We start from the raw sequence: 26,004 nt of genomic DNA on the forward strand, positions 1-26,004 counted from the left end.
CCTTTTCTCCTTTGCTTTTCACTTCTCTTCTTTTCACAACTATTTGTAAGGCCTCCTCAAAGAGCCATTTTGCTTTTTTGCATTTCTTTTTCTTGGGGATGGTCTTGCTCCCTGTCTCTTGTACAGTGTCAGGAACCTCTGTCCATAGTTCATCAGGCACTCTGTCTATCAGATCTAGTCCCTTAAATCTATTTCTCACTTCTAGGGATTTGATTTAGGTCATACCTGAATGGTCTAGGTATGGTCTTTCCTAGAACATGGTCTTTCCCCACTTTCTTCAATTTAAGTCTGAATTTGGCAATAAGGAGTTCATGATCTGAGCCACAGTCAGCTTCCGGTCTTTTTTTTTTTTTCCTAACTGTATAGAGCTTCTCCATTTTGGCTGCAAAGAATATGATCAATCTGATTTCGGTGTTGACCATCTGGTGATGTCCACCTGTAGAGTCTTCTCTTGTGTTGTTGGAAGAGGGTGTTTGCTATGACCAATGCATTCTCTTGGCAGAACTCTATTAGCCTTTGCCCTGCTTCATTCTGTGCTCCAAGGCCACATTTGCTGTTACTCCACGTGTTTCTTGACTTCCTACTTTTGCATTCCAGTCCCCTATAATGAAAAGGACATCTTTTCTGGGTGTTAATTCTAGAAGGTCTTGTAGGTCTTCATAGAACCATTCAACTTCAGCTTCTTCAGCATTACTGGTTGGGGCATAGACTTGGATTACCGTGATATTGAATGGTTTGCCTTGCAGACAAACAGATCATTCTGTCGTTTTTGAGACTGCATCCAAGTATTGCATTTCGGACTCTTTTGTTGACCATGATGGCTACTCCGTTTCTTCTAAGGGATTCTTGCTTTGACTGTGTGGAACACAATAAACTGTGGAAAATTCTGAAAGAGATAGGAATACCAGACCACCTAACCTGCCTCTTGAGAAACCTGTATGCAGGTCAGGAAGCAACAGTTAGAACTGGACATGGAACAACAGGCTGGTTCCAAATAGGAAAAGGAGTACGTCAAGGCTGTATATTGTCACCCTGTTTATATAACTTATATGCAGAGTACATCATGAGAAACGCTGGGCTGGAGGAAGCACAAGCTGGAATCAAGATTGTTGGGAGAAATATCAATAACCCCAGATATGCAGATGATACCACCCTTATGGCAGAAAATGAAGAAGGACTAAAGAGCCTCTTGATGAAAGAGGAGAGTGAAAAAGTTGACTTAAAGCTCAACATTCAGAAAACTAAGATCATGGCATCCGGTCCCATCACTTCATGGCAAATAGATGGAGAAACAGTGGAAGCAGTGGCTGACTTTATTTTTGGGGGGGCTCCAAAATCAGTGCAGATGGTAACTGCAGCCATGAAATAAAAAGATGCTTACTCTTTGGAGGAAAAGTTATGACCAACCTAGACAACATATTAAAAAGCAGAGACATTACTTTGCCAACAAAGGTCCGTCTAGTCAAGGCTATGGTTTTTCCCGTGGTCATGTATGGATGTGAGAGTTGGACTGTGAAGAAAGCTGAGCGCCGAAGAATTGGTGCTCTTTAACTGTGGTGTTGGAGAAGACTCTTGAGATTCCCTTGGACTGCAAGGAGACCCAACCAGTCCATCCTAAAGGAAATCAGTCCTGAATGTACATTGGAAGGACTGCTGTTGAAGCTGAAACTCCAGTACTTTGGCCACCTGATGTGAAGAGCTGCTCATTTGAAAAGACCCTGATGCTGGGAAAGATTGAGGGCAGGAGGAGAAGGGGATGACAGAGGATGAGATGGTTGGATGGCATCACCGACTCAATGGACATGAGTTTGAGTAAACTCTGGGAGCTGGTGATGGATGGAGAGGCCTGGCGTGCTGCAGTCCATGGGGTCACAAAGAGTCGGACATGACTGAGCGACTGAACTGAAGTGACCTAAAGTGGATAATCCAGGACTAACTCCTCTGAGGAGCCTTTTCTTAATCACGTCTACTAAGAGCCTCTTCCAAATATGACCACAATCGAGGGTTCTGGGGATTTGACACTGGAAGTCTTTTGGGGGCCACTTTCAAGGCATCACATCTACTCCCTGGCTGTGGAGGGAGGGAAAAGTCAGGTAAGTTACTTAACATCTCTGAGCCTCAGTTATCATCTGAGAAATGAGGACTAGGGACTTCCCAGGCAGTCCAGTGGTTAGAACTCCATGCTCCCAATGCACGGGGCTTGTTTTCGATCCCTGGTCAGGGAACAGCTCCCATGGGCCACACAAGAGCCCGCAAACTGCACAGCACAGCCGAACAAGAAAGAGGAACGAGGACTAGGCCCCCTGCAAGTGGATTCTCAGCATTGACCTGGAAGCGTCCCCCATGGCCCGGTGTTGGCCCCTGCTGGGTGACCACAGCTCCGTTACGGGGGAGGCATTTTGATCAACGTGAGATGCTCATAACCGTGTCCCGCGCTCTGTGCCCAGGTATTTGAAGTACACGCTGGACCAGTATGTGGAGAGCGATTACACCATCGTCTACTTCCACTACGGGCTGAGCAGCCAGAACAAGCCATCCCTACGCTGGCTGCAGAGTGCCTACAAGGAGTTTGACAGGAGGTGGGTGCCCTCCAGGCTTGGGTGGGGTGGAGGGGAACCTCTGGTTCCCGGCTGAGTGAGGGGGAGGCTCGGGTGACAGGAGGGGTCCCGGCTGTGCAGTAGGTGAGGGCGGGGCCCCGAGGGCCAGGCGGAGCATTAGGGTGAGCGCCCCTCGGGGCCAGGGGCCTCTGTCCAGCACTGTCGTTCAGGGCTGGGTGGGCAGCCACGCAAGGCTCTCGGCGTGTGCCTGCTTAGCCGTGTCCGACTCCTTGTGACCCCATGGCCTGGAGCCCGCCAGACTCTTCGGTCCATGGAATTTCCCAGGCAGGAACACTGGAGCGGGTAGCCATTTTCCTTCTTCAGGGGATCTTCCTGACCAAGGGGTCGAACCCGTGTCTCTTGTATCTCCTGCATTGGCAGGTAGGTTCTTTATGACTAGCACCACCTGGGAAGCCCCATGGCTCTTGAAAAGAAGCAAATGACATGTTCAAAGCGATCTTTGCCAGAAGCTCAGGCTGACAGTGGGAGGATATGTGTGTATGCCTGTCTTGAGCTAAAACAGATGAATTTTCAAATGGAAGGTAGGGAACTTCTTTTGTTTCTCCCACTTCTCTCAAAGGTGGACTGGGGGCAGGAGTAAGATTATAGATCTTGGCTTGATGGAAGCCAAAGGAGGGGTGTCCTAGGCTTCAAAGCCACCCGGTGATGGAGCCCCTGCTGCAGGTACTGAGTTCCCTGTCGGCGGGGGTATGTAAGCAGAGCTCCAAATCGAATTGGATGCAATTTATACAGCAAAGATTTTCCATCCACCATTACAAACATCACTACAAGGATGCAGTGGGTTTCCTGCATCTTTTTCTGTTCTCTCTGCTTTTGACTTCTCATCTTCCAAACTGTTCTGCCAGGTCTCTCCTTTAAGCAAGAACCATCCACCCAGGAATGTCCCTGACCCCCTCTAGGAGTGCCGGCGCTCCTGCCATGGGTGGCACCTGATGGAATCCACCTTCCTATAGGGGTGGACTTTGTAACAGCTGTGCTCTGGGTCCTTGGACCACCTGAAAGTCACTGCAGCTTCCTCCTTCCGAATCGCAAGACTGTTTTTTTTTTTTCTGGTAATTAATATTCCTTCGGGAGATACTCTGAGATTGTATAAATATCCGTTTCACGTGCTAGCTTTGGCCTCCCTGGCCATTTCTTGGCTTAATTACTATTAAGATGGGTGACACATGGTGACTGGGGCTCTTAGCTGGCATTTTACTGTGCTGAAGAGCTTTCTCTTCCGGTTTATTTATATTTGTACAGACTTGGGATCTCCCATTTTATTCAGTAGTTTATAATCCATGACTATATTTATCCTAATGCTCAAATTGTTGAAATTCGGCCAGGCGAGCTTCAGCCTGGCTCCTGTGCCCCACAGACACGTCCCTGTGCTTCCGAGTGCTTCCTTTACTTTCTAGGACAACGAGATGCTCCGGGCACATCCCAGCTGGCTTCCCAGGTGGCACTAGCGGTAAAGAACCCGCTTGCCACTGCAGGGGATGTAAGCCATGCAGGTGTGATCTCTGGGTCGGGAAGATTTCCTGGAGGAGGGCATGGCAACCCACTCCAGTATTCTTGCCTGGAGAATCCCATGGACAGAGGAGCCTGGCAGGCTACAGTCTGTGGGGTCGCAAAGAGTCGGACACGACTGACAGCAACTTAGCACACACACACACACCCAGCGCAGGAATCTGCCATTTCTCTGGTCCCTGGGTCCTCTTAAGAGAGGACGCTCCTACGAACCCGGCCCTGGAAGCAGTGTGTTGGTTGCTGTGGGGCTGTGTTGGTTGCTGTGGGGCTGTGACGGCTCGCAGGCGAGTCAGTGGACAGTTGCCGTGTGTGTATGTGTACACAGACATAGACATACGTACACGCACACATCGACGTGGGTCTGCGTGTTTGCATTTGCCTTTTCTCCTGGTACCTGTGTGTTCACACCGACATCTATACTAGTCCTTCCCCGCCAGGGCTCATTCTAGCCTTCTCCCTTTCTGCATTCGTAACATCTCTTCTCCAACAGTAAGGGCCTGGCTCCCACTGCCTTTGTGCGTGCTCAGGCGCTCAGTGGGGTCTGACTCTTTGTGACCCCACAGATTGTAGCCTGCCGGGCTCCTCTGTCCATGGGATTTCCCAGCAAGAATACTGGAGTGTGTTGCCATTTCCTCCTCCAGGGGATCTTCCCGACCCGGGGATCGAACCTACGTCTCTTGTGTCTTCTGTGTTGGCAGGAGGATTCTTTACCACTGAGCCACCTGGGAATCCACCGCTGTTACTTGGCCTGCCTCTGGCTAATCGCGTGGCCACCTCTCACTCGCTGAGGCTCTGTTACCACTGGGGCTGCCCCGCCCCCACAGAGCTGCCGGTGTCCCCTGGGCTGATGCCCGCACCAGGCCGCCGTGGCTGCCCCTTGCTCCCACAGTTGGTTGCAAGTGTCGGGTCCCTCCTCAGCCCGCACCACCCTCTTCCTGCCTGGTCCCAGACACCTCGTGCTGGACTTCCTGTCCACCCCCCTTGCTCGTGTCTGTCTTACTAATCAGCTCCCGGGGGCTTGGGGAGACTGATGGGCAGTGTTTGCAGATTCCCGTGGTTCGGTCCTGCAACTGTGACCAGTTCCAAGTGGCCCACATGGCCCCGCTGGGCATGGAACTGGGAGGAGATGGGTGGCCATCCCTTCTTGTGGGTTCTCCCACCCCTGGGATGTAACAGGCGAAGGAGCCCAAGGGCACAGCAATAGTACATGTCGTGGAGTGATCAGGAATCAGGCTGGACCACTGACCTTTGTGTTTAAAATGATTTACTTCATTGTGAGTTGATACTGTTGAATAACGGCTGCTTTTCACAGCTGGCTCCCCGAATGGCTGAAATTCTGGCAATCAGCTCTTTGAAGGGCGAAGAGCCGGCTTGAGGGTGTCCCTGGCTGACCCGAGTGTGGATGCCCTTCTCCCTCTGGGACACCCCCTTCCCACCAGGCTGCCAGCCCCCTGCTGGCGTCACAGACCCCAGCGGGCCCACCCACTCCCTCCAGCCCTGGGTGGATGCCAGCCTTCTTGGCTCTGCCTGATGGCTCTAGACTGAATTAATCACAAAAGAGGAAGGGAAGTCGGCTAAGAAGCATCTCGTTGAAGGGGGTGCCTAGAGCTGTCACGTGGTGGGGGTTGGGGGTCACGGCTCCACCCTCGCCCAGGTCAGTTCCCTGCAGAGCGGGGCTTGCTGCCAAGTTGCCAGTGTGTCCCTGCCCCCTGCCCCAGTGTGAGCGCCTATAAGTGGGGGCTCTGATCTTGCAAACTGTAAAGTGCCGTGTGTACACTGCCAGTGATGAGCGTGGGGGCCTCATTTCTCCTTCTATGTCCTTAAATCGACTGTCCAGAAACGGAAGGCTGGGACTATCCTGATGGCCCAGGGTTTAAGAGTCCACCTTCCAAGCTGAAGTTCTCGGGTTTGATTCCTGTTCGGGGAACTAAGATCCCACATGCCGTGGAGCAACTAAGCCTGCGTGCTGCCACAAAGACCCAAGGCAGCCGAATAAGCAGATAAATAAAACATAAAAAAGAAAAAAATAGGAACGGAGGGTTCTGAGACTTGCCGTCGAGGCCACCGCGCTGCAGCTCTCTTTTCAGCCCGGGGTGTCTCCGTGTGTGTGCTCTGAGACCCCCTCCGTCTTCCTCCTCAGGTACAAGAAGAACCTGAAGGCCCTGTATGTCGTGCACCCCACCAACTTCATCAAAATCCTGTGGACCATTCTGAAGCCCCTCGTCAGGTACGAGCCGCTCTCCGCGAGGGTCTTGCTGGGGTCAGACAGCCGGACACCCGGGCAGTCCTGCTCTGGGGCGCCCGTGCGTCTGGGGTACCCACCTGCCCCCTGACTATGTCGGATCACAGGGCTGACGGTCATGAACAGGAACCTCGGCTCGCACCCCCAGTGAGGTCGGCTCCGGCGTTTTATAGCCCGCTTTTCCTAAGTACCCACATTGTGTATACACACTCGTGTCGGGGTCCTGAGACCACCTCAGGTCAGGGACTCCCCACGAGGACTCCCAGAACTCGGGAAAGCTGTCATACTTATGGTTCCAGTCTTTACAGGGGAAGGATGCGGATAGGATCTGGAAAAGGCACAAGGCGTGCTGGCAGCCCGAGCCCAGCTCCCTGCTGCCTTCTTTGGGGCAGGGAGGGTTTACGCAGGTCAGCTCGGTCCCCTGGCCTTGGCATGCTGCTCAAGATGAGTGTCACTCAGCCCAGAAGCTCACCTGAGCTCGGTGTCCACTTAGACGGACCCAGTGTGGTGCAAGACCTCGCCGTAAATCACGTCGTTGGTCCCAGTGCAGAGACGCTGTCATCAGTGGGACCCCCCAAGGGCGTGGGGGTCACCTTCCAGGAGCCGGTCAGGGGTCGTCCTCTCTTTGGGACCAGAGGGTTTGGGCAGCCCGTGCCTGGTGAGCCCTTCCTGGCCTGGCACGTCCAGCCAAAGGCCTGACTCTTCAACAAAAGAGCAGTGACTTAAGCCCTCCTCCTCCGCATCCAGGCTCTCCCTGTGGGATGATTTCTGCCTCCGTGGTGGGAAGCAGAGGCCAGGGGTTGGCGAGGCCAGAGGGGCTCTGCCAGGGCCACACGGCCCCTCTGCTTTGCTGCCATGTGGACCGCATGCACTCAGCACACACTGTGTGTACAGGGCCACGGGAGGGGTGGATGGGACGGAGGGCCCTAGACATGGTTTTCATACAGCAGCTCCAGCCCCACGCCTGGCGGATGGAAGGGCTCCCAATGCAAGGGGCCCCGGGTGGGACGAGGGAGATTGGGACCCTCAGGTGAGACCTGTGTTGGACTTCGGAAGCCCAGACCTGCAGGATAAGCTAATGTCGTTTTAAGCCCTTAGTTCTGTGATTGTTTGTTACAGCAGCCGTCTGGCCTCTCGGTGAGTCGCTCTCACAGCATTTGTACTGTGGCATCTCTCGGGGTCCCTCTAGCCCGCTCGCTTCTCGTTTGGCAAGTGAATACACATGCACAAGTGCTCACATGTGTGCACAAACCCTTCTGTGCCCCCAGGTCGCTGTCTGAGGCCCCATCCGCTTTCCAGGTCAGCTCTGGGACTTGAACAAGGACTTGCCAGCATGTCTGGTTGTGGGAGCCTCTCTGGGAGGAGCCCCGTGCAGCCCTCTCCTCGTGCACCCCTCACCCTCAGCGTGCAGAGTCCTGGGCCTCCCAGGCGAGCAGGCGTGTGTTTTCCAGGCTGTGTAGAATCACCCACGAGGGGCTTCTGGGGAGCTCTGAGATCCTCTTCCTGGTAATAAACCACGCCACCCCTCAGACCAGATCGAGAAGCTGTGGAAGGTTTGAGTCTGGTCTCCTTTGGAACTGAAGCTTCTTAGGAGGTGGTGCAGTTGAGGTCTGGGGGCTGCTCTGCCAGGGATCTGAGCCCCTCCTTCCCATTAGCTGCCAACCTCACCCCAGAGAGCCTGGCCCGGAGAGGAGTAGTGTTAATCACTGAGTTATGTCCAACTCTTTGCACCCCCCGTGGACTGTAGTCTGCCAGGCTCCTGTGTCCATGGAGTTCTTAGGCAAGAATACTGGAGTGGGTTGCCATTCCCTTCTCCAGGGGATCTTCCCGACCCAGGGGTCGAACATGGGCCTCCTCTGTTGCAGGCAGATTCTTTACCGTCTGAGCCACCAGGGAAGCCCTGAGAGAGGGTCACACATTTTCGGACCTTCCGCTCCGCTTGGGACAATTCCTGGAAAAGCAGACTCAAGGCAGCACCCATTTAACAAGGGGAGCAATTTTTGTGGCCAGAGAGCTCCTTTTGTTTCACTGAAATTTCCCGCCAGCTTTCCTAGCTGGCTGTCTGTACTGTAGACACGCACCCTCTGGCCAGGTGGGGTTTTCTTCCTGTTTTGTTTAACCAGGACCAGCCGACTGGTGCGGTAGGTAACGAAGCGAAGAAGCGAGCCCTAGTTACCCTCCTGCCCGAGAAGACCGCTCAGATGTTCCGCTTCCTGGTGCTGCCCTTCACCTTAGAAAAGCTCTAAGGGCTCCAGAAGCCTCTAAAGTTCTTGGGAAAACCCACCTGCTCTTGCTGTGCTGCAGCGTGGCAGCCGAGGTGATGTGGGCACGGGCCGGACCTCCCGGGCTTGCCCTCGACCATCGTCACCCTGGGCAGTAGATGCCCCCGCCCTGCCCCGGTTTCCCTTGTGGCTGACGACGCCCCCTAAGTCATCCTATTCCTGTGACCATCACTGACGTGACGCGTGTGAGTGTTTAGCGCAGGGCCTGCTGGCTGGAGTCAGTACCCACTGTGAGCTGCTAGTGCGGTTTAAAACCTTTTTATTATCCTTTTGTGATTAATTAATTGTAATATGTTATGTACCTTATGTGCCAGGCACCCCAAAACAATCGTATGAAGTCAGCTGTCTCTCATCTATTCCAAAGAGGAAGAGGTTGGTGCTCAGAGAGGTTAGAGAGTTTGTCTAAGGTCACACAGCACGTCAGGGCTTGGCTGGGATTCCAACTCAAGCCTGTGTGGTTCTGTCCCCGGTCCCGCCTCATGCACGGACGTAAGCAGGTGTCTTGAGTGGACTGCAGTGGTCAGGGCTGGGGGACTATCTGAGCCCTGGAGTCCTCAGCTGCCAATGGACGAAGTGGACAAGCCCAGGGGCTCTCCGGGGCCCACGCACTGCCTGACTCAGACCCTCTGGAGGCGGCCCTGGCGATTCCACTGCACCCCTGCTTTGGGGTCCCCTGTGTGGGCCCCCGAGCAGCCCTTTTCTGGGAATGAGAGACAGGAAGGAGCCCTTATTGCGTCGGTGGAGCCTGGTGTCCAGCCAGTACCTGGCGGCCGGAGGGGGACAGGCAGAAACGCTGGGAGAAAGACGAGGGGGCTCCTGGGTGGGCTGGAGTTGGCACGAGGGGGGCTTTCTGCAGCCCTGAGGCCAACACCTCTGTCCTGCAGACCATTCCCGAGAGGCCCTGTCCGTGGGTATGGCTGGGGGCCTGGCACCTGGTTGGCCTCCTCCTCCTCCTCCACTAGGGGGCACCCAGTGCCCGTGGCTCGGCCTCCCGTGGGCTCCAGGCTTTGGTGGGTCTGGGATGAGACAGCTGCTTGGGTTATCGGATGTGATACTCTGGGCTGGCGTGGTGTCATCTACTGGAGAAGTCCTGGAGAGGGCACACTTCCGGACGAGCGCACACACACGCGCACACATCCAAGGGGCGCATGGAAGCCTCTAGGGGCGATGGTCACCTTGTTAGCTGGTTGTGGGATGGTTTCGCATGTACGACGTGTCCAAGCTCATTGACTTGTGCCCGTGAAATCCGGCCAGCCGTGCGAGCGTCGGCGACACGGCAGTGAAGCTGTAAGCAGCGGAGCAGGCGGGTGGTCTCACGGGGCCAGCAGTGACCTTCTCACCCAGCCCAGCCTCCTGTGCTTCTCCGCACTTTGCGGTTGGGGAAACTGAGGCTCGTTTTTTTTTAATCGGTTATTTATTTTTGGCTGTGCTGGGCCTCCTCGCTGCTCCGGTTCTCTAGTTGTGGCGGGGGGAGCTGCTCTCTGCTGCGACGTGTGGGCTTCTGGTTGCTGTGGCTCCTCTTGTGGCACAGGCTCTAGGGTGTGTGGGCTTCGGTAGTGGGTGCAGCTCCCGGGCTTTAGGGCACAGGCTCAGTAGCTGTGGCGCCCACGCCTAGTGGATCTGAGGCATGTGGGTTCCTCCCAAAATAGGGATCGATCCCGTGTCTCCCGCATTAGCAGGTGGATTCTTTACCGTTGAGCCACCAGAGAAGTCCAACATATATAGTTTTAAATTTAAAAACTTCCCCCCCCACCCCCAAGCCATGAGGCATGCAGGACCTTAGTTCCTGACCCGGAGATCGAACCAGGGCCCCCTGAAGTGGAAGCTCGACGTCTTAACCCCTGAACCGCCCAGGGAAGTCCTGAGTCTTGTTATTAGTAATGGTCCCAGGCCGCGACGTCCACCAGGCATCAGACAGTGGGCTGGTTCATGTAGACTGTCCCACTCTTTGCATCAGGGAACCCCACTTTAGAGGGGAGGCGAGTGGCTCCAGTCAGGGCTTGTCTGCATCATCATGCTCAGGCTATCGTGGGCCCCAAGAGTGACCATCCTGAATGGAAATCGGAGGGTGTCTTGCTTGGTCCCACAGTCGCGGGGATGTGACTCCCGCTTGGTAGAGAGAAGCCCGGTGGGATGTCCACCGCCCACCCCAGAAGCCCGGCGCCGGGACCCCCTCTGCGTGTGGCCCGCAGGTTCCCGGCCACTCACCCTGGAGGCAGATACTGATTTTTCTGCCGATGAGGCTCTCCAGCGGGCTGGGTGCATCTGAGGTCTGATGAAAGCAGAGCATCTGCCAGATGTGCGCTGCTTCCGCTCTGCTCTGCATTTAGGTGGTGTCAGCATTTACGCTTCTTTAATATGAAAAACGCCAGCGCTGTTTGCTCCAGGGCTCCTGCCACCAGCCTGCTCCCGCAGGCCCCCCACCCCCACCCGGCCTCTTTCCTGCCCCCTAATCTTTTTTTTTTTTTTTTCAGTTTTCTTCTGTCTTTTTTCTTTTTTAGTCACAAGTTTGGGAAAAAAGTCACCTATTTCAACTATCTGAGCGAGCTCCGTGAACACCTCAAATATGATCAGCTGAGCATCCCCCAGGAGGTTCTGCGGTGAGTGAGACCGCTATGCCCTCACATCCGCCCGCCCCGGCCTCCCCTCACGCTGAAAGCTTCATTTCCATTTCCATTCGTGTGCACGGCCAGATCCAGTTCCTGAATGCACTGCCTCCACAAGGATGCGTGGTAAAAGATGCTGACTGCTGACTCAGAGAGGCGAGGCGGGGATGGCTGTGCACACACGCGGATGAGACATTTCTCTCACCCGCCACTGCAAAACTGATTAAACAAATAAGCCACACTGGTGACTGCTGTTTGCTGCCGTGGTGCTGGCCAGTTTCGCTTTGGAGCGGAGAATGAAGGGGACTTTTGGGGTGTGTGGACGATGCGTGTACGGCGTGAAACACTCCCAGGCCTGGGGCAGGTGTTCTCAGAACCGCCGGCCTGGTGCTTCTGGGTGGAAGCCTAGCTGATGGGTCCGCTGCTTTGTTTTCTAGGCAGCGGTCCCCTCCTCCGACAGGGGCTCAGGTTGCGGGAGGGAGCCCAGGAAGGCGTGTGGTCAGCCCCGGGCCCCTCTGTCAGCTCAGATGGAGCCCAGTCTCTGAGCCCTGCCCCACGCTCTTCTGGCCTTTGCATCCCGCCCTCTGGGGGGGCTCCTTTGAGGAAGCCCTGCAGGGGGAGTGGAGGTGGCTCCCTCCCTCTGTGCCCCAAGTCCCAAGGCAGGCGCTGGGGATATAGAGCACCATAGAGAGAGTGCGTCTGCCCTCAGGACACTCTCAGGTAATGGGGCCACGAGGCCCCAAAAAAGGTGCTGAACCCAGCTGGGGAGGAGACTTGTGAGGAGGGAATATCAGGGGCGGCTCCCAGGAGGAGGTGACTCCTGAAGTAAGTTTGGAAGGGACCGTTGGCTAGATCGAGAGCCCAGGGAAGAATCCCTTTCCAGCAGAGGGAAACTCTCGTGCAGACATGTGGGTAGAGTGTTGGCTAGGGGTTGGCAGGAGAGGATGGCTGTTTGACAGAGGGTGGATTGCTTTTGCTGGCTTTTGTGTGAACGCCCACGGCTACCAGGGCTTGTGAGGGTGCGTGTGTCTGTGTGAGCACGTGCAAGACTGAGATATGGGCCTGGAAGGATGGGATGCCCAGGGTCCCATCCTGCAGATGCTTGAGGGGCGTGTGACCTGAGATGCTCCCTAGAGCATCAGGGAAGGCTTCCTGGAGGAGGCACCACTGTGATGAGTCTTAAAAGGGATGAAGATGCTTGCGGGACGTGTGACCCGACAGCGCCTTGGGGCCCGAGGCTGCACCCCTGCCGGCTGACAGCTGAGCTTCTTTTGTGTCCACAGATACGACGAGGAGCTTCGGAACCTGCACGCCGGCAGGCTGCCCCCTCCCACCAAGACGCCCCCGCCGCGGCCCCCTCTGCCCACCCAGCAATTCGGCGTCAGTCTGCAATAGTAAGTGAGTGGGGACGGGGTCTGCCTTGTTTCCTGGGATGCATCCGTGTGCCAGTGGTGGGGGGGTTCTCCCCAGACCTCAGCCTCCACAGCCGAGCTTAAGCCTTCGGGGAAACTGACCTGTGAGCTTGTCACAAGGCCAGAGTGCCCGCCACTGTGTGTGTCTGTCTGCTTGTGCGCAGAGCACCCGGCCGTGGGTGGCAGGGGGACCGGGGGTGGGGGTTGGGGGGTCCTCGCCTCAGTTTCCTCATCATTGCTCAGTGGGCAGTTCTGGTTCCGTATCCCCAGGCCACAGCCCAGACGCCTCCCATCACTTTCCACGTGAGGCTTGGCCGCGTGCTTTGCTCTGGCCAAGGAGACAGGAGCGGCTGCGGGGCAGGTCACGTCCTGCAGGGAACCTTAGGGGCTGGTTCGTAGCTGGTCTGTTGTGATGACGGAGGCAGGGTGGAGACGGTGTCTGCCTGGCCCGCGTCCTTGGGTGACCACAGAGCTCCTCCCACTGACAGCCATGGCGTGGGGCTGCCGGAGTGGGGAGTGAACCCCCGTGGGGCTCAGCTGCCCGGCTATAAGAACTGTTGTTCCCGCAGTGTATCCTTCCCTTCCTGCCTGTCTCGCCCTTATTAGCCACGTGAACCTTGAGCTCACGCCTCCTCGCAGCTTGTTTCCTTATTTCTAAAATCAGTGAGTCTTTGCGTGATGTGATGGTTAATCTTTACTCCTTGGAAAGGATTCTGGGCCTCCCATCCAGGACAACGTCGCCCTTTTAAGACTCATCATAGTGGTACCTCTTCCAGGAAGCCTTCCCTGATGCTCTAGACTGCATATAAGGCCTCCCTCCACTGCAGCCCTGATCTGAGCAGGCGCCAGGGGGGTGTCCCTCAGGCTCTTTGCCCTGCTCAGAGGCGAGCTCCTTGCTCTCCTCCTAGTCTCTGTTTCCGGGACCCGGCCAGGTGTGAGGCAGCTGAAATGACGGAAGATGAAGGTGTTGTTTAAACTGTACGAGCCCCGAGGGGCAGTTGGGTCTGAGCTGCACGACATGTAGGAAAGCCAGGGCCTGGAGGGTGGTGGATCCCGGGGAGCAGTCTGCCCGGCTTCATCTGTTAGTTGTTTCTTGTTAGAAACATGCTGTGCGATCTGTCTCTATATAAAAACCCCGTGATCTTTAAGACCCATGCTGGATGTTAAGACACTGCGAGGTCAGGAGCTGAGGAGGCTTTGGGCAGTGCCCAGGCCAGGTCAGGAGGCGGAAGTGGCACCTTGGGTGTGTCCCAGCAGCCAAAGGGGACCGTTGTTTTCCAGAACTTTCTACAGTGGTGGCCATGGTCCGTACTGTCGGCAGGTGACGGTTGAGCAGTGCAGGTGAGGCACCGAATTTATCATTTCATTTGCCTTGAACTGATTTCAGTTTAGGAGGCCGCTCGCTGCCTGGCAGACAGGGTAGCCCCAGACTGCGGGGTGTCAGCGCCCCCACAGTCAGACACGCGCCCCCTCAACTCGGTTTTTTGTGAGCAGTTAGTGACTGAGGAAGGTCAAAGGCAAAAGGAGAAGAGGGTGGCAGAGAAGGAGATGGTCAGATGGCGTCACCGACTCAATGCACGTGAGTTTGAGCAAATTTGGGAAATTGTGAAGCACAGGGAAGCCTGGTGTGCCGCAGTCCATGGGGTTGCAAAGTGTTGGACACGACTCAGAGACTGAAGAACAAGAGTGAATATACCGTATGTTCATATATGATCTCCATAAATACACCTGGAGCCAAGTTCAGCGAACAGCACTTCCTTTTCCGCTTTTAAACATTGTAAAGATGTGCTGGTGTGGTGTGGTGTGCCACCCCCTAACTGCCCCCAGGAAGGCAAAACCTGGAACATGCCTGCTGTGACTCCGGCCGCTCTGGGGGAGCACTGGTTGGAACTTGACTCTCAGAGGAGGGCCTAGTGACTGCTTTACCGAGGCGTCTGCCGTGGGCTCTGTGCTTTCAGCCCAGTCCTGGCTGGGTGTGAGCTGATATCCGGGGTCCAGGGTGGGCGTGCGAGGCCGCTGGCTTTGGCATCATCAGCTCTTTGGCCTGAGGAGCAAGAGCACCTTCTGGGTTTCCCATTTTGTTGTTCAGAATCACTCGTTGAAAAGTGCAAGTGTCAAAGTCTCAATCGCTCAGTCGTGTCCGACTCTTTGCAACCCCACGGACTATAGCCCGCCAGGCTCCTCTGTCCATGGGATTCTCCAGGCAAGAATACTGGAGTGGGTTGCCATTCCCTTCACCAGGGGATCTTCCTGACCCCAGGATTGAATCCAGATCTCCTGCATTGCAGGTGGATTCTTTATAATGTCTGAGCTACCAGGGAAGTCTCCTTATCATCTGGGCTTCCCTTGTGGCTCAGAGGATAAAGTGTCTGCCTGCAATGCAGGAGACCGGGGTTCAATCCTTGGGTTGGGAAGATCCCTGGAGATGGAAATGGCAACCCACTCCAGTATTCTTGCCTGGAAAATTCCATGGATGGAGGAGCCTGGCAGGCTACAGTCCATCGGATCGTAAAGAGTCACACACAACTGAGTCGTACATGCCCTCCTTCGGGGGATCTTCCCGACCCAGGGGTTGAACCCAGGTCTCCTGCATTGCAGGGGGATTCTTTATACCGTTGGAGCTACCAGGGATGTCTCCTTATCATCTAACAAAGCTTTAAAAATGAAAAACAAAAAGCAAAACTCACCCAGCTCGTGGACTTCTGAAGCCATCTGCTTGAGTACAATGTGTGTGTGTGTGTGTGTGGGTGTGGTGTTTGTGATTTGGGTACCGCTCAGCCTATGAAGTTCGCCAGGCCACCTTGGCCTTGCGTTTCGACCAGGTGCCTTCTGGAAGGTGCCGATGCAGCGTTTCAGCCCAGAGCTGCCAGCAGCTGCGGGGGATATCTGGTATAAAGGTGTGGTCCAGCCCCGCTCCAGAACCAGTTGTTGCTGTTCGTGTCAGTTCGTACGTCTTTAGGGAATGGTGACTATCATTGGCAACCTCTGAAAACCATTCTGCACGTGCCACTTTGAGAGCTAATCCATGCGATTGCCTCTTTAAATTAATATTTTATGCTGTTTCATTGCGAATGACTGTAATAAAATGGCAATAAACATATTAAATAAAGCACCAAATATGTAATTTGTTTGGACTGCGAATGAATGAAAGTCATTAAAATTCATAAGCAGATCCTATTCACAAGTGTTAATTCGCTGAGTTAAGTTCAAAAACACACAACAGAGCGTTATCACCTTAGCGCGAGCTAATTAAGTTAATATATTAAGGGGAAGCCAGAGATTCAAGAAGTCTTTGCCTGCCTGCCATGCCTGAAGAGGGACAATGGAAACATCCCTGAACTGGGCAGTTGTGAAGAGATGGAAAAGGGGAGGAGCCTCTGGGGCAGTGGGGGAGGGAGGAGGTCACATCCCAGCTCTAGCCTTTTCCAGCTTTGGGAGGCAACCTTGTGATGTAACTTCTCACCCTCGCCTCTTCCCCTCTAACCATAGGTGAAACCCTGCTCTCTGTACCCTCCGGGGCCATGGGGCCTTAACAGGGTGCAGGCAATGTGAGCAGTTCCTGCTGCCCAGTTCATCGGTTATTCTTATTCCCTCTTCTGATCCCCTCCTCCAGAAAGCCTTCCCTGACGCTCCACACAGGCAAGAAGCATTTGTTGAGAAGACTATTCTTGCCCCCATGGAATTGCCTTGACACCCTTGTAAGGAACTAATTGACCATGAAAGTTATGACCAACCTAGACAGCATATTCAAAAGCAGAGACATTACTTTGCCAACAAAGTTCCGTCTAGTCAAGCCTATGGTTTTTCCAGTGGTCATGTATGGATGTGAGAGTTGGACTGTGAAGAAAGCTGAGTGCTGAAGAAATGATGCTTTTGAACTGTGGTGTTGGAGAAGACTCTTGAGAGTCTCTTGGACTGCAAGGAGATCCAACCAGTCCATCCTAAAGGAGATCAGCCCTGGGTGTTCTTTGGAAGGACTGATGCTAAAGCTGAAACTCCAATACTTTGGCCAACTCATGCGAAGAATTGACTCATTGGAAAAGACTCTGATGCTGGAAGGGATTGGGGGCAGGAGGAAAAGGGGACGACAGAGGATGAGATGGCTGGATGGCATCACCGACTCGATGGACATGAGTTTGAGTGAACTCCGGGAGTTGGTGATGGACGGGGAGGCCTGGCGTGCTGCAATTCATGGGGTCACAAAGAGTCGGACACGACTGAGTGACTGAACTGAACTGAACTGATGAGGGTATATTTCTGGACTCTTGATTCCATTCCATTGATTTGTAAGCTGGTGTTACATGATCTTTATTGTTGTAGATTTATAGTAAGTTTTGCAGTTGGGAAGTGTGATTCTTCCAGTTTTGTTTTTATTTTTCAAGATTATTTCAGCTCTTCTGAGTCCCTTGAATTTCTTTATTGATTTTAGAATCGGCTTGTCAATTTCTGCAAAAAATAAAAAAGCAATTGGAACTTCAGTAAGGACTGTGCTGTGTCAGTAGGCCAGTTGGGGTTATTGCCATTTCAATAACGTGCTACATGCTAGGTGGCTTCAGTTGTGTCCAACTCTATGTGACCGTGTGGACTGTAACCCACCAGGCTCCTCTGTCCATGGGATTCTCCAGGTAAGAATACTGGAGCGAGTTGCCATGCCATCTTCCCAACCCAAGGATCAAACCTGAGTCTCTTATGTCTCCTGCATTGACAGGCAGGTTCCTTCCAATTCAAAAGCAAGGATGTCTTACCATTTATTTGAATCTTTAAATTTCTTTCAAAAATGTTTTATAGTGTTCAGTGTAGCAGTTCTGTACTTTTTTATTAAATTTATTTAGTTTTTATTCTTTGTAATGCTATTGCAAATCAAATTGCTTTCTTAATTTCATTTTTAATTGTTCATTGCTAGTGTATAGAAATACAACTGATTTTTGTATGCTGATTCTATATCCTGCAATCTAGTTGAACTCATTTATTCTAATAGATTTTTTTGTGAATATTTTTTAGTATTTTCCACGTCTAAGATCATGCCATTTGCAAATAGAGATAGTTATACTTATTCTTTTCCAACTTGGATGCCTTTTATTTCCTTGTCTTGCCTGATCGCACTGGCTATGCCCTCCAGTACAATGCTGAATAGAAGTGATGAGCATGGTCACTCTTGTTTTGTTCTGATCTTAGCGGGGAGCTTTCAGTCTCTTTACCATTAGGTATGATGCTAGTTTTTCGTAGATTCCCTCGATCAAGTTGAGGAAAATCCCTTCTGTGGCCACTCTGTTGAGTGTTGGGTTTTTTTTTGTTTCATGAAAGGGTGTTAGATTTTGTCAGATGTGTTTTTTGCTCTGTTGAGGGGATCGTATGACTTCTGCCCTCTGTTCCATTAATGTGATGTTACACTGATTGATTTGCACGTGTTGAGCAAACCTTGTGTTCTGGGGATAGATCACATGTGTTCATGGTGTATAATCTCTTCATATGTTGCTGAATTTGCATGGCTGATATTTTGTTGAGGATTCTGTGTCTATTCATAAGCACACTGGGTCCAGTTCTCCATCCGTGAAATGGGCCCTCTGCGTCTGGCCTGGGACATCACCCAGCCCTCGGCATTGCAGTGGTTTTAATTATCAATGTCTTTGACTTACAGCTTAAAGCTTTTCCCGTCGTTCACTGTTTATGGCTTGCAGGCCTCCCTGGAGGGAGGTTGCCAGCATCTCTCTTTCTCATGTGGGGAGGCTGGGGAGGCTCAGAGACAGGCTGCAGGTCACCCAGTTCCTAGGACTTGTGTAGATCTGTGTGGTTCCCAAAGTAAATGGAGGAGGAAGAGCCCCTGCAGCTTTGCAGTGTCCTGGGAGAAAAGGACCCATCCACCACGCTCCTCCCCGGGGTGCAGTGGGGACACCTCCTGGACGCTACTGGGGCCCCAAGCCGCATCCTCCCACTCAGAGGGGACACGCAGGGAATCAAGTTAGGGAAGGAGTGGGGAGTGTCCAGCCTGCATTCCTACGGTAGCATGACCTCATGAAAGCAGAGACCATCCCCCGGGCCCGTTTGCCAACTGGACTATTGTTTGGAGTCCTGGTGGGACAAGCTTCAGTTTACTGCAATCGACAGGAAACCCAGCTTTCCGTAGCAATCAGGGCCTGCAAAGGCCTGTCGCCGCTGGTGATGTGGTTCTCCTTGTGCCCTCGTTTGTGCTCAGTCACTCAGTCGTGTCCAACTCTTTGCGACCACATGGACTGTAGCCCACTAGGTTCCTCTGCCCGTGGAATTTTCCAGGCAAGAATACTGGAGTGGGGCGCCATTTCCTCCTCCAGGGGACCTTCCTGACCCGGGATTGAACCCACGTCTGTTGTGTCTCCTGCATTGGCAGGTGGATTCTTTACCACCCACCTGGGAAGCCCGTGTGTTCCTGTTTGGGTCCTCTGTAAATCACAGAGTGAAATGGAAGCAGGACGGACATCGTATCTGCCCAATGAATTGCTACTGAAGGAGCATGGATCTGGGTCGTGGCCGCCTTGCCTCCAGCTCTGCCATCTCTTGGCTTTGGGACCTCAAGCTGGTCACCTGGACTTTCCCAGTGTCCATCTCCCATCTCTGATTGGGGCTAACAAAAGTGCAATGGAAATTAAGGAGACAATATTTAAGAGCGAGGGTTCTAGGCTCAGACTCGTGGGTCTGAGTCCTGGCTCTGTCCGCTTGTGACCATGTTTTCCCCTAATCTGTGGCTGCATCATAAGTTCCCCCAGCTTTCTGTGGGGTAACAAGGAACATTTTCTAATAATAAAGAAGTTACTCTTAAGAGTTTTTTTTTTTTTTTTTTTAATTTTAGGCGGCTTGGCGGGCTCGGTCGTCGCGGACTCCGCGGCCTCTCGGCGGCTGCTCACAGGTCCTTCCTCCGCGTCTACTCTTAAGAGTTTATTCACTAGTAACAGCTTTAAAATACATGCAACAAAATCTGGGGGAACCAAATAAGCAGATACACAATGCTGGTAGGAGACCCCAGTACCCTGCTCCGTATAGTCGGTGGAACAAGCACACAGCAACATCAGTCAAACTAACCCAACTGACGTTTAAAGAACAGGCATCCTAGGAACAGCAAAACATGTTCTGCGCAGTTAAACAGTGTCAGGGCAGGATCCCAGCCAGGAATGTCCGGCTTCAGAGCCCTGGCCCCTCAATCTAGCCGGGGGCTTCCCTGGTGGCTCAGACGGTAAAGAAACCACTTGCAATGCAGGAGACTGGGTTTGATCCCTGGGTCGGGAAGATCCCCTGGAGGAGGAAATGGCAGCCCACTGCAGTATTCTTGCCTGGAGAACCCCATGGACAGAGGAGCCTGGCCCAATGTAGCTCAGTCTCTCAAATATGCTGTCTTTTGGGCAAGAAAATCCAGCAGATGAGGAAAGAGAGAAACAAACATGTTTAGAGGGAGCCCAGGGGTCTGTAGAATGGGTCGGAATAGGCGGCTCTGGCTTCAGATTTCTGACTGCCACTTGAGCTGGGGTGTGGGGAGGTGGGGCTGGAAGCGCCATTTGTATCATTGTACCTGTGTTTTAAAGCTTCCCTGTCTTTAAAGCGTTTAAAGTTTCCTGAATCTCTGTATCAAATTACTACTCAAGAGACTGAGTGTTAACAGCCTGTCTGAGGCAACATACTTGATTTTCACAAAGCATCTCTTTCGATTGATTCGGTCTCCTGGTTCTGCTTTCAGGGCCAGATCTTCTCACACCTCTGAGCCTTCTTCTGTGTGTTTCCTTCTGCCTGATATGCCCTTTCCTCTTTTGTCCTCTGCAAGCTCCTACTCATCCCTCAAAACCCAGCACAGAAGTTGCCCCACGTGGAGCCCTCGCCAAGCGCAGATCTCCCCTGTAACATGTGCGCCCTTCTGGGGGAGCGCTCAGATAATGCACAGTCATTTTTATGATTTCTGCCTCTCTTGGCCACCAGACCACTTGCCTCCTTGGGGCCCAGGCTGCCTCTTCCTCTCCCTGTATGGCACCTCGGGCCCACGTTTTCTCACAGGTGTGGTGAGGACCCTGTGCTTGTTATGGTCACCTGTCACACCCAGGTGAAAACTGTTGCCTTTTCTCTCCCCTCAGCCTAAAAGACAAAAATCAAGGCGAACTCATCCCCCCCGTGCTGAGATACACAGTGACATACCTGAGAGAGAAAGGTGAGTAAGAGCTGGCTCCAGACAAGGAGGTGAGGGTGCCAGGGACACCTCTCCTGGAGGCCTCTCTGGGATCCTGAGGGCCCCACAGGCCAGAGGATGGGAGGAGCTGGAACCTGGGCACGGGGGGATGACCAGGATGGGCAGGGCTCAGGCACAGTGGCTCCAGCCACCTGGGCTCTCTGGGTTTGAATGCTGGCTCCGCTGTGTACTAGCTGTGTGGCCTCAGGCAAGTTGCTCACCCTCTCTGGGCCTGTTTCCTCATCTGTGCAGTGGGGTTGATAGCAGCGCCTGGTGCATGGGGTTGCTGTGGAGCCCAAGTGAGGGGTGTGTGCGGTGCGTCACACGCCTCCGGTCCTCTATCACGAGGGATACGCTTGGTTTGTAGACACCATTGCCAGTGGGGGGGGCGGGGGTGTGTGCTCAGTGACTTGGGGGTGAGCCTTGTGGCTCCTCCTAGACCCCTGAGGCCAGAGCTCAGATCCACAGGAAAGGTGCATGGAGGTGTCTTTTACCCTAACGGGAGGAAGACCATTCTCGAGAGAAAGGGCTGCCAGCGAGGGGTGGTCCCCTGCAGATTCAGATGCACGAGCTGTGGGGGTCAGTGTATCAGAGGGGGAGTGGGGTCCCTGGGTGTGGTTCCCAGCATGTCCCAGGAACTGCCTGCTCAAGGCATAAAAAGTTCTCTGAGACCACAGCGCCCAGGCTGGAGGGTCTATGGTTGGCCGCTTGGAGCTCTGTCTCCTTCGACGTTTCTTTCTACTCTGTCGTTAGAGTACTGCCCTTTCCATTATGTATTTCAGGAATGGACAAAAAAACTTGTGGATAAAAAAATTTCATAGAAACTGTGGAAGGGAGTTTTCCTTTTTTAAAAAATGTATTAATTCCCTTATTTTATAAAAAATTTAACAAAACAAACAGCCCACAGTAGGAATTCACTCTATGTTTGTTGAAGGATATGTGGATTAAACGTGTATTCATTGGACACTCGGCTGCATTTGGCCCTGGTCTAGGCTCTAGGGTTGTCATGGTGACTGCAATACACAGCCTGTGTCCGTTCCAGGGGCCGTAGCTATGACAGCTACAGACTGACACAACAGGGATGAGCCGGTCATAGAGGTCAGGGGAACCTGCGCTCTGACACACGGGTGGCTGTGTAACAAATAGCCACAAACTTAGGAGCTCAAACAGCATAAATTTATTATAATGTCTGAGGTCAGAAGTCTGGCCTGGGGGTTGGGTTTTCTGCTCAGGGTCTCACTGGGCTCAACTCAAGGTGCTGGCCAGGCTGTGCTCTTTGCTGGGGGCTCCGGGCAAGACTCCACGTCCACGCTCATCCACTGCGTCCGTCAAGTTCAGCTCTTGCGGTGGTAGTTCCAGGTTGCCTGCGTCTTTGCTGGCTGTCAGCCAGGGGTCTCTTTCTGTGCCTAGAGGCAGCCTGCTTTCTTTGCTGTGTGACCTCTCCCTGGAGAAACCCCCACACCTCGAATCCTTGCCCCACATGCTTTGAGTCTGTGTTGCCAGGAGGAACCTGGGTCCCTCTTATGAGGCTCACCTGATTAGGCCAGACCCACCCTGGATAATCTCCGTATCTTCAGGTCAGCTACGCTGGACCTGCATTCCCTCTGCAGAGTCCCTTCACTGCAGCACCTGGATTAGTGTTTGAATGAATCCGTGGGACCCCAGGGCCCAGGAGCCTGGGGGCCATGTCAGAATTCTGCCCATTATAGTCACTCAGCAAGAAAGAGAAGAGGGGCCCCTAGGCAAGGGGAGCTGCGGGTGTGGAGGGTGAAGGTGGCAAGGAGCGTGGAGCCGGTGGGGGCTGGACAGAGGGCTTAGAGGGGTGGGCGGGGGTGCTGGGCAGGAGAGCCGGGCAGCAGTAGGCAGGCCCGTAGGTCTGTGGTATGGGCTCACAGGCAGCTCTCCCATGACTGATGGAGACAGGAAGAGCTCCGTGCCAGAGCCGATGAGGTTTGGAGCAGGTGTCAAACAGCTCACCCAGCGTCAGCGTGGAGAGACTGGGGAGGGAGGGAGCGGCGAGCATGGGGGTCTGGGGCCCGGTGCTGTCCTGCCGAACATGGACATGCTCTTTGTCTGCACTGTCCAGGACGGTAGCCACTGGCCGTGTGTGGCCGTTGTCCAACGGAGCACTGCGTGTGTGGCTCGTGTGCCGAGCCTGGGTAACTTGATTTAATTTTAATTGCACAAATGTCAACCACCATGGGCAGCTAGTGGCCGCCATATAGGCCAGGTCAGCTCTAGTCACTGGGGAGAAAGGGGAGCAGCATGTTCGGGGGCATCCTGGGGGCTGGGCTGGGGCCATGCATTACCCCGTTCATCCTTCCCGCAGCCCTTGGAGGCAGGTGCTCCAGGCTTACTTGGCGGACGAGGCAGCTGAGGCTCAGAGGCTGAGTGCTTTCTCTGAGGTCACACAGCTGGCCCGAGGCAGCATTGTTGGGCAGACCCCATCTATCTGCCTGAAGCGTCAGCCTCTTCCACTCTCCCTTTCTGGGGTCCACAGAGGTGGGGAATCAGGTGGGACTGGGGAATATGGAAAAAGTTTGATTTAAGAGGAATAAACACAGGTGGGTGTAGGGGTAGTGGAGAGAAGATGAGCCAGGCTGGAGAGCGTTCCCTGCCAGCCGCGGTGAGGGGATGCGTGGGCAGGGCAAGTCATGGAACGTTCTAGAAACCTCAGATGCTGGGCCCTGTGAGATGCCTGGAGACTCTCCCCACAGGACTCCACACCGAGGGCCTGTTCCGGAGATCAGCCAGTGTCCAGACGGTCCGCGAGATCCAGCGGCTCTACAACCAAGGTGAGTGGCTCCCCGAGACCCTTCCTGTCAGTCTCCTGCCCAGCCAGCCTCACAGGGGCCTCCGGGGCCCCAGGGCCCACACTTGGGCCAGCGGAGCTCCTCCCACTCCCGACCCCAGAATAGCCCAGATTTGGGGGACAGCTGCCCCAGCGCGTCTGTACCCAGACCCCAAGCCTCCCCTCTCAAGCCTGGGGACAGTGTAAGCCAGGCCTGACCTCAGGATGCTCTTGTCCAGGCAGGACTGGGTCATATGGCAGAGAATCAATAGTGTCCCCAGGAGATTTCCATGGTGGCCGAGTGGCGAAGACTCTGCACTCCTCACATGGGGGCCTGGGTTCAATCCCTGGTCAGGGAGCGAGATCCCACGTGCCACAACAAAGATTAAAGACCCCACATGCTGCAATGAAGACCCCGTGCCAGCAGATTCATTCATTAAAAGCCCAGTGTCCCCCAGCCTCCGCCGGGCCCCGTGAGAGGCAGGGGAGGGCAGGTGACACCATCGGCAGGGAGGGACAGTGCCGTGTCCTGGCATCGGGCTCCTCCCCTCAGGAGGTTTCAAGCCATTTTGAGTCCGAGCCTGCTCTGCAGCTGGAGTCCCCAGCCCAGTGTCAGAACTCAGACACCCACACTTGTGTGTCCAGGGAAGCCCGTGAACTTTGATGACTATGGGGACATCCACCTTCCAGCCGTGATCCTGAAGACCTTCCTGCGGGAGCTGCCCCAGCCGCTGCTGACCTTCGAGGCCTACGAGCAGATCCTCGAGATCACCAGTACGTACCTGCCGGGGTGCCAGCCAAGGGTGCCCAGGGTGCTGGCCGAAGGCTGGGGGGTTGGGGCCGGGCTGCCCGGCCCCCTGCTGTTTCCCTCCAGCGCTGCAGGCCAGGAGAGGGGCTGTCCCCCCCGGACCCCCGCCGGCCTCGGCCAGGCCAGACCTGCCCATGGTCAGGGGACACGGGGTCAGGGGTTATCAGATACCCCTGGGCCCAGAGGCGGGGTCTCGGAGGGCATCTCTAGATCTGGGGTACGTCGCCCTGGTCAGAGTGCACCCCCCTGCACTGTTCCGCAGGATCTCTACTTCTAGTACTTCAACTTCCTCGTCTAGAAACAGGGGTAGCCACCCCCGCCTGCTGTTACAGAAAAAGCTATGCATGGCCCTTGAGAAAGCACAGTGAGGCACCCATTGTGGGGCAGGGGGGCATTGTGAGAGGTGTAGGGACCACTGTAGCGGGGAGACAGACTGGGCTCAACTCCAAATACCGCAAGCAGGAGGAGGGGCTTTACAGCCGAGCAGCTGGTGGACGGGTGGTCCGTGGATGGAAGATTACTCGGAGGAAACGGGCGTTGGGGGAGGCGGGGGTCGGATTCTGACTATACTGATCCAACAGGACTCTTGCTACTGGCAGACCAGGTGGCCCAACATCCCCTAGGGGGTGGGGGCGGGGGGATGAGGACCCATCAGATGGCAAGGGTGATCAGGGCTCCCGTTACACTAACTCACGGCTCTTCATAAAGGTGGACGGTGCAGAGACATAAAGAAGCCTGAAACCAGAGGCTTTGTTAATAAAAGAACTCTACGAAGCCTGACTAGAGTTTGAGGAGAGAGTCTCCCCAGATTGGTGAATGCCGGGGAGGCGTGATGCGAGCTGCAGCTCTCGGGCGTGGTGATGCCCAGGAATGGACCAGGTGCACCGTGGCGCTGATCACTCCTAACAGCCAGTGAGGGCACGTCAGCGCTTCCTAGGCGGCTCAGTGGTAAAGAATCCGCCTGCAAATGCGGGAGACGTGGTTCTTTCCCTAGTCTAGGAGGATCTTCCCCCTGGAGAAGGCAATGGCAACCTACTCCAGTATTCTTGCCTGGAGAATCTCATGGACAGAGGAGCCTGGCGGGCTACAGTCCGTGGGGTCGCAAAGAGTCGGACACAACTTAGCAACTAAACAACAACAACAAGGCATGTCGGAGAAGCTGGAGGATGCTGGGAAAGCAGTGCAATCACACACTGTTGCTTTCAAATGGGATGACCTCTGCCCCCAGCGTTCCCCCAAAACTGGATTCGACTCCTGGTGGGTGTCAAGCCATAGACACAGCTGAGCCCCCACTTCCTCCCTGCCCCTGCCCCATACACACACGGAGAGATTTGAGCAGGCACTCTGATCGTTTCTAACAATGAGAGTTAGAAGGCTCGAGGCTGTACCCCTAGGACGGTGACTCCAACGCACATAAATTCCCGCCTGAGAAAGTACTTTTCGTTCCAGCCAAAACCGGTGGTAGACAGTTGCCTGACCCCACCTTAGAGCAGTTCCTGTAGAAAGCTTGCAATTATGAGCTACTTCTTTCCTCTTCATTTGCATCTCTACTCA

At 54.2% G+C, this 26,004-nt stretch overlaps 1 protein-coding gene across 4 annotated transcripts in view; it reads left to right on the forward strand.

The window, feature by feature from the left end:
- The window catches only part of ARHGAP8 (Rho GTPase activating protein 8), a 51,576-nt gene that overhangs the window by 22,297 nt on the left and 3,275 nt on the right, over positions 1–26,004 (forward strand). For all 4 annotated transcript variants that reach the window (XM_005207491.5, XM_059887196.1, XM_005207490.5 and 1 more), the window contains exons 5-11: positions 2,448–2,579; positions 6,268–6,354; positions 11,153–11,251; positions 12,541–12,651; positions 20,760–20,833; positions 23,569–23,646; positions 24,288–24,416. In XM_005207491.5, the coding sequence (XP_005207548.1) occupies positions 2,448–2,579; positions 6,268–6,354; positions 11,153–11,251; positions 12,541–12,651; positions 20,760–20,833; positions 23,569–23,646; positions 24,288–24,416 (710 nt within the window). The remainder of the gene's footprint in view (positions 1–2,447; positions 2,580–6,267; positions 6,355–11,152; positions 11,252–12,540; positions 12,652–20,759; positions 20,834–23,568; positions 23,647–24,287; positions 24,417–26,004) is intronic.

Source organism: Bos taurus, chromosome 5 (assembly GCF_002263795.3).
Source record: "Bos taurus isolate L1 Dominette 01449 registration number 42190680 breed Hereford chromosome 5, ARS-UCD2.0, whole genome shotgun sequence".
Taxonomy (NCBI): domain Eukaryota; kingdom Metazoa; phylum Chordata; class Mammalia; order Artiodactyla; family Bovidae; genus Bos; species Bos taurus.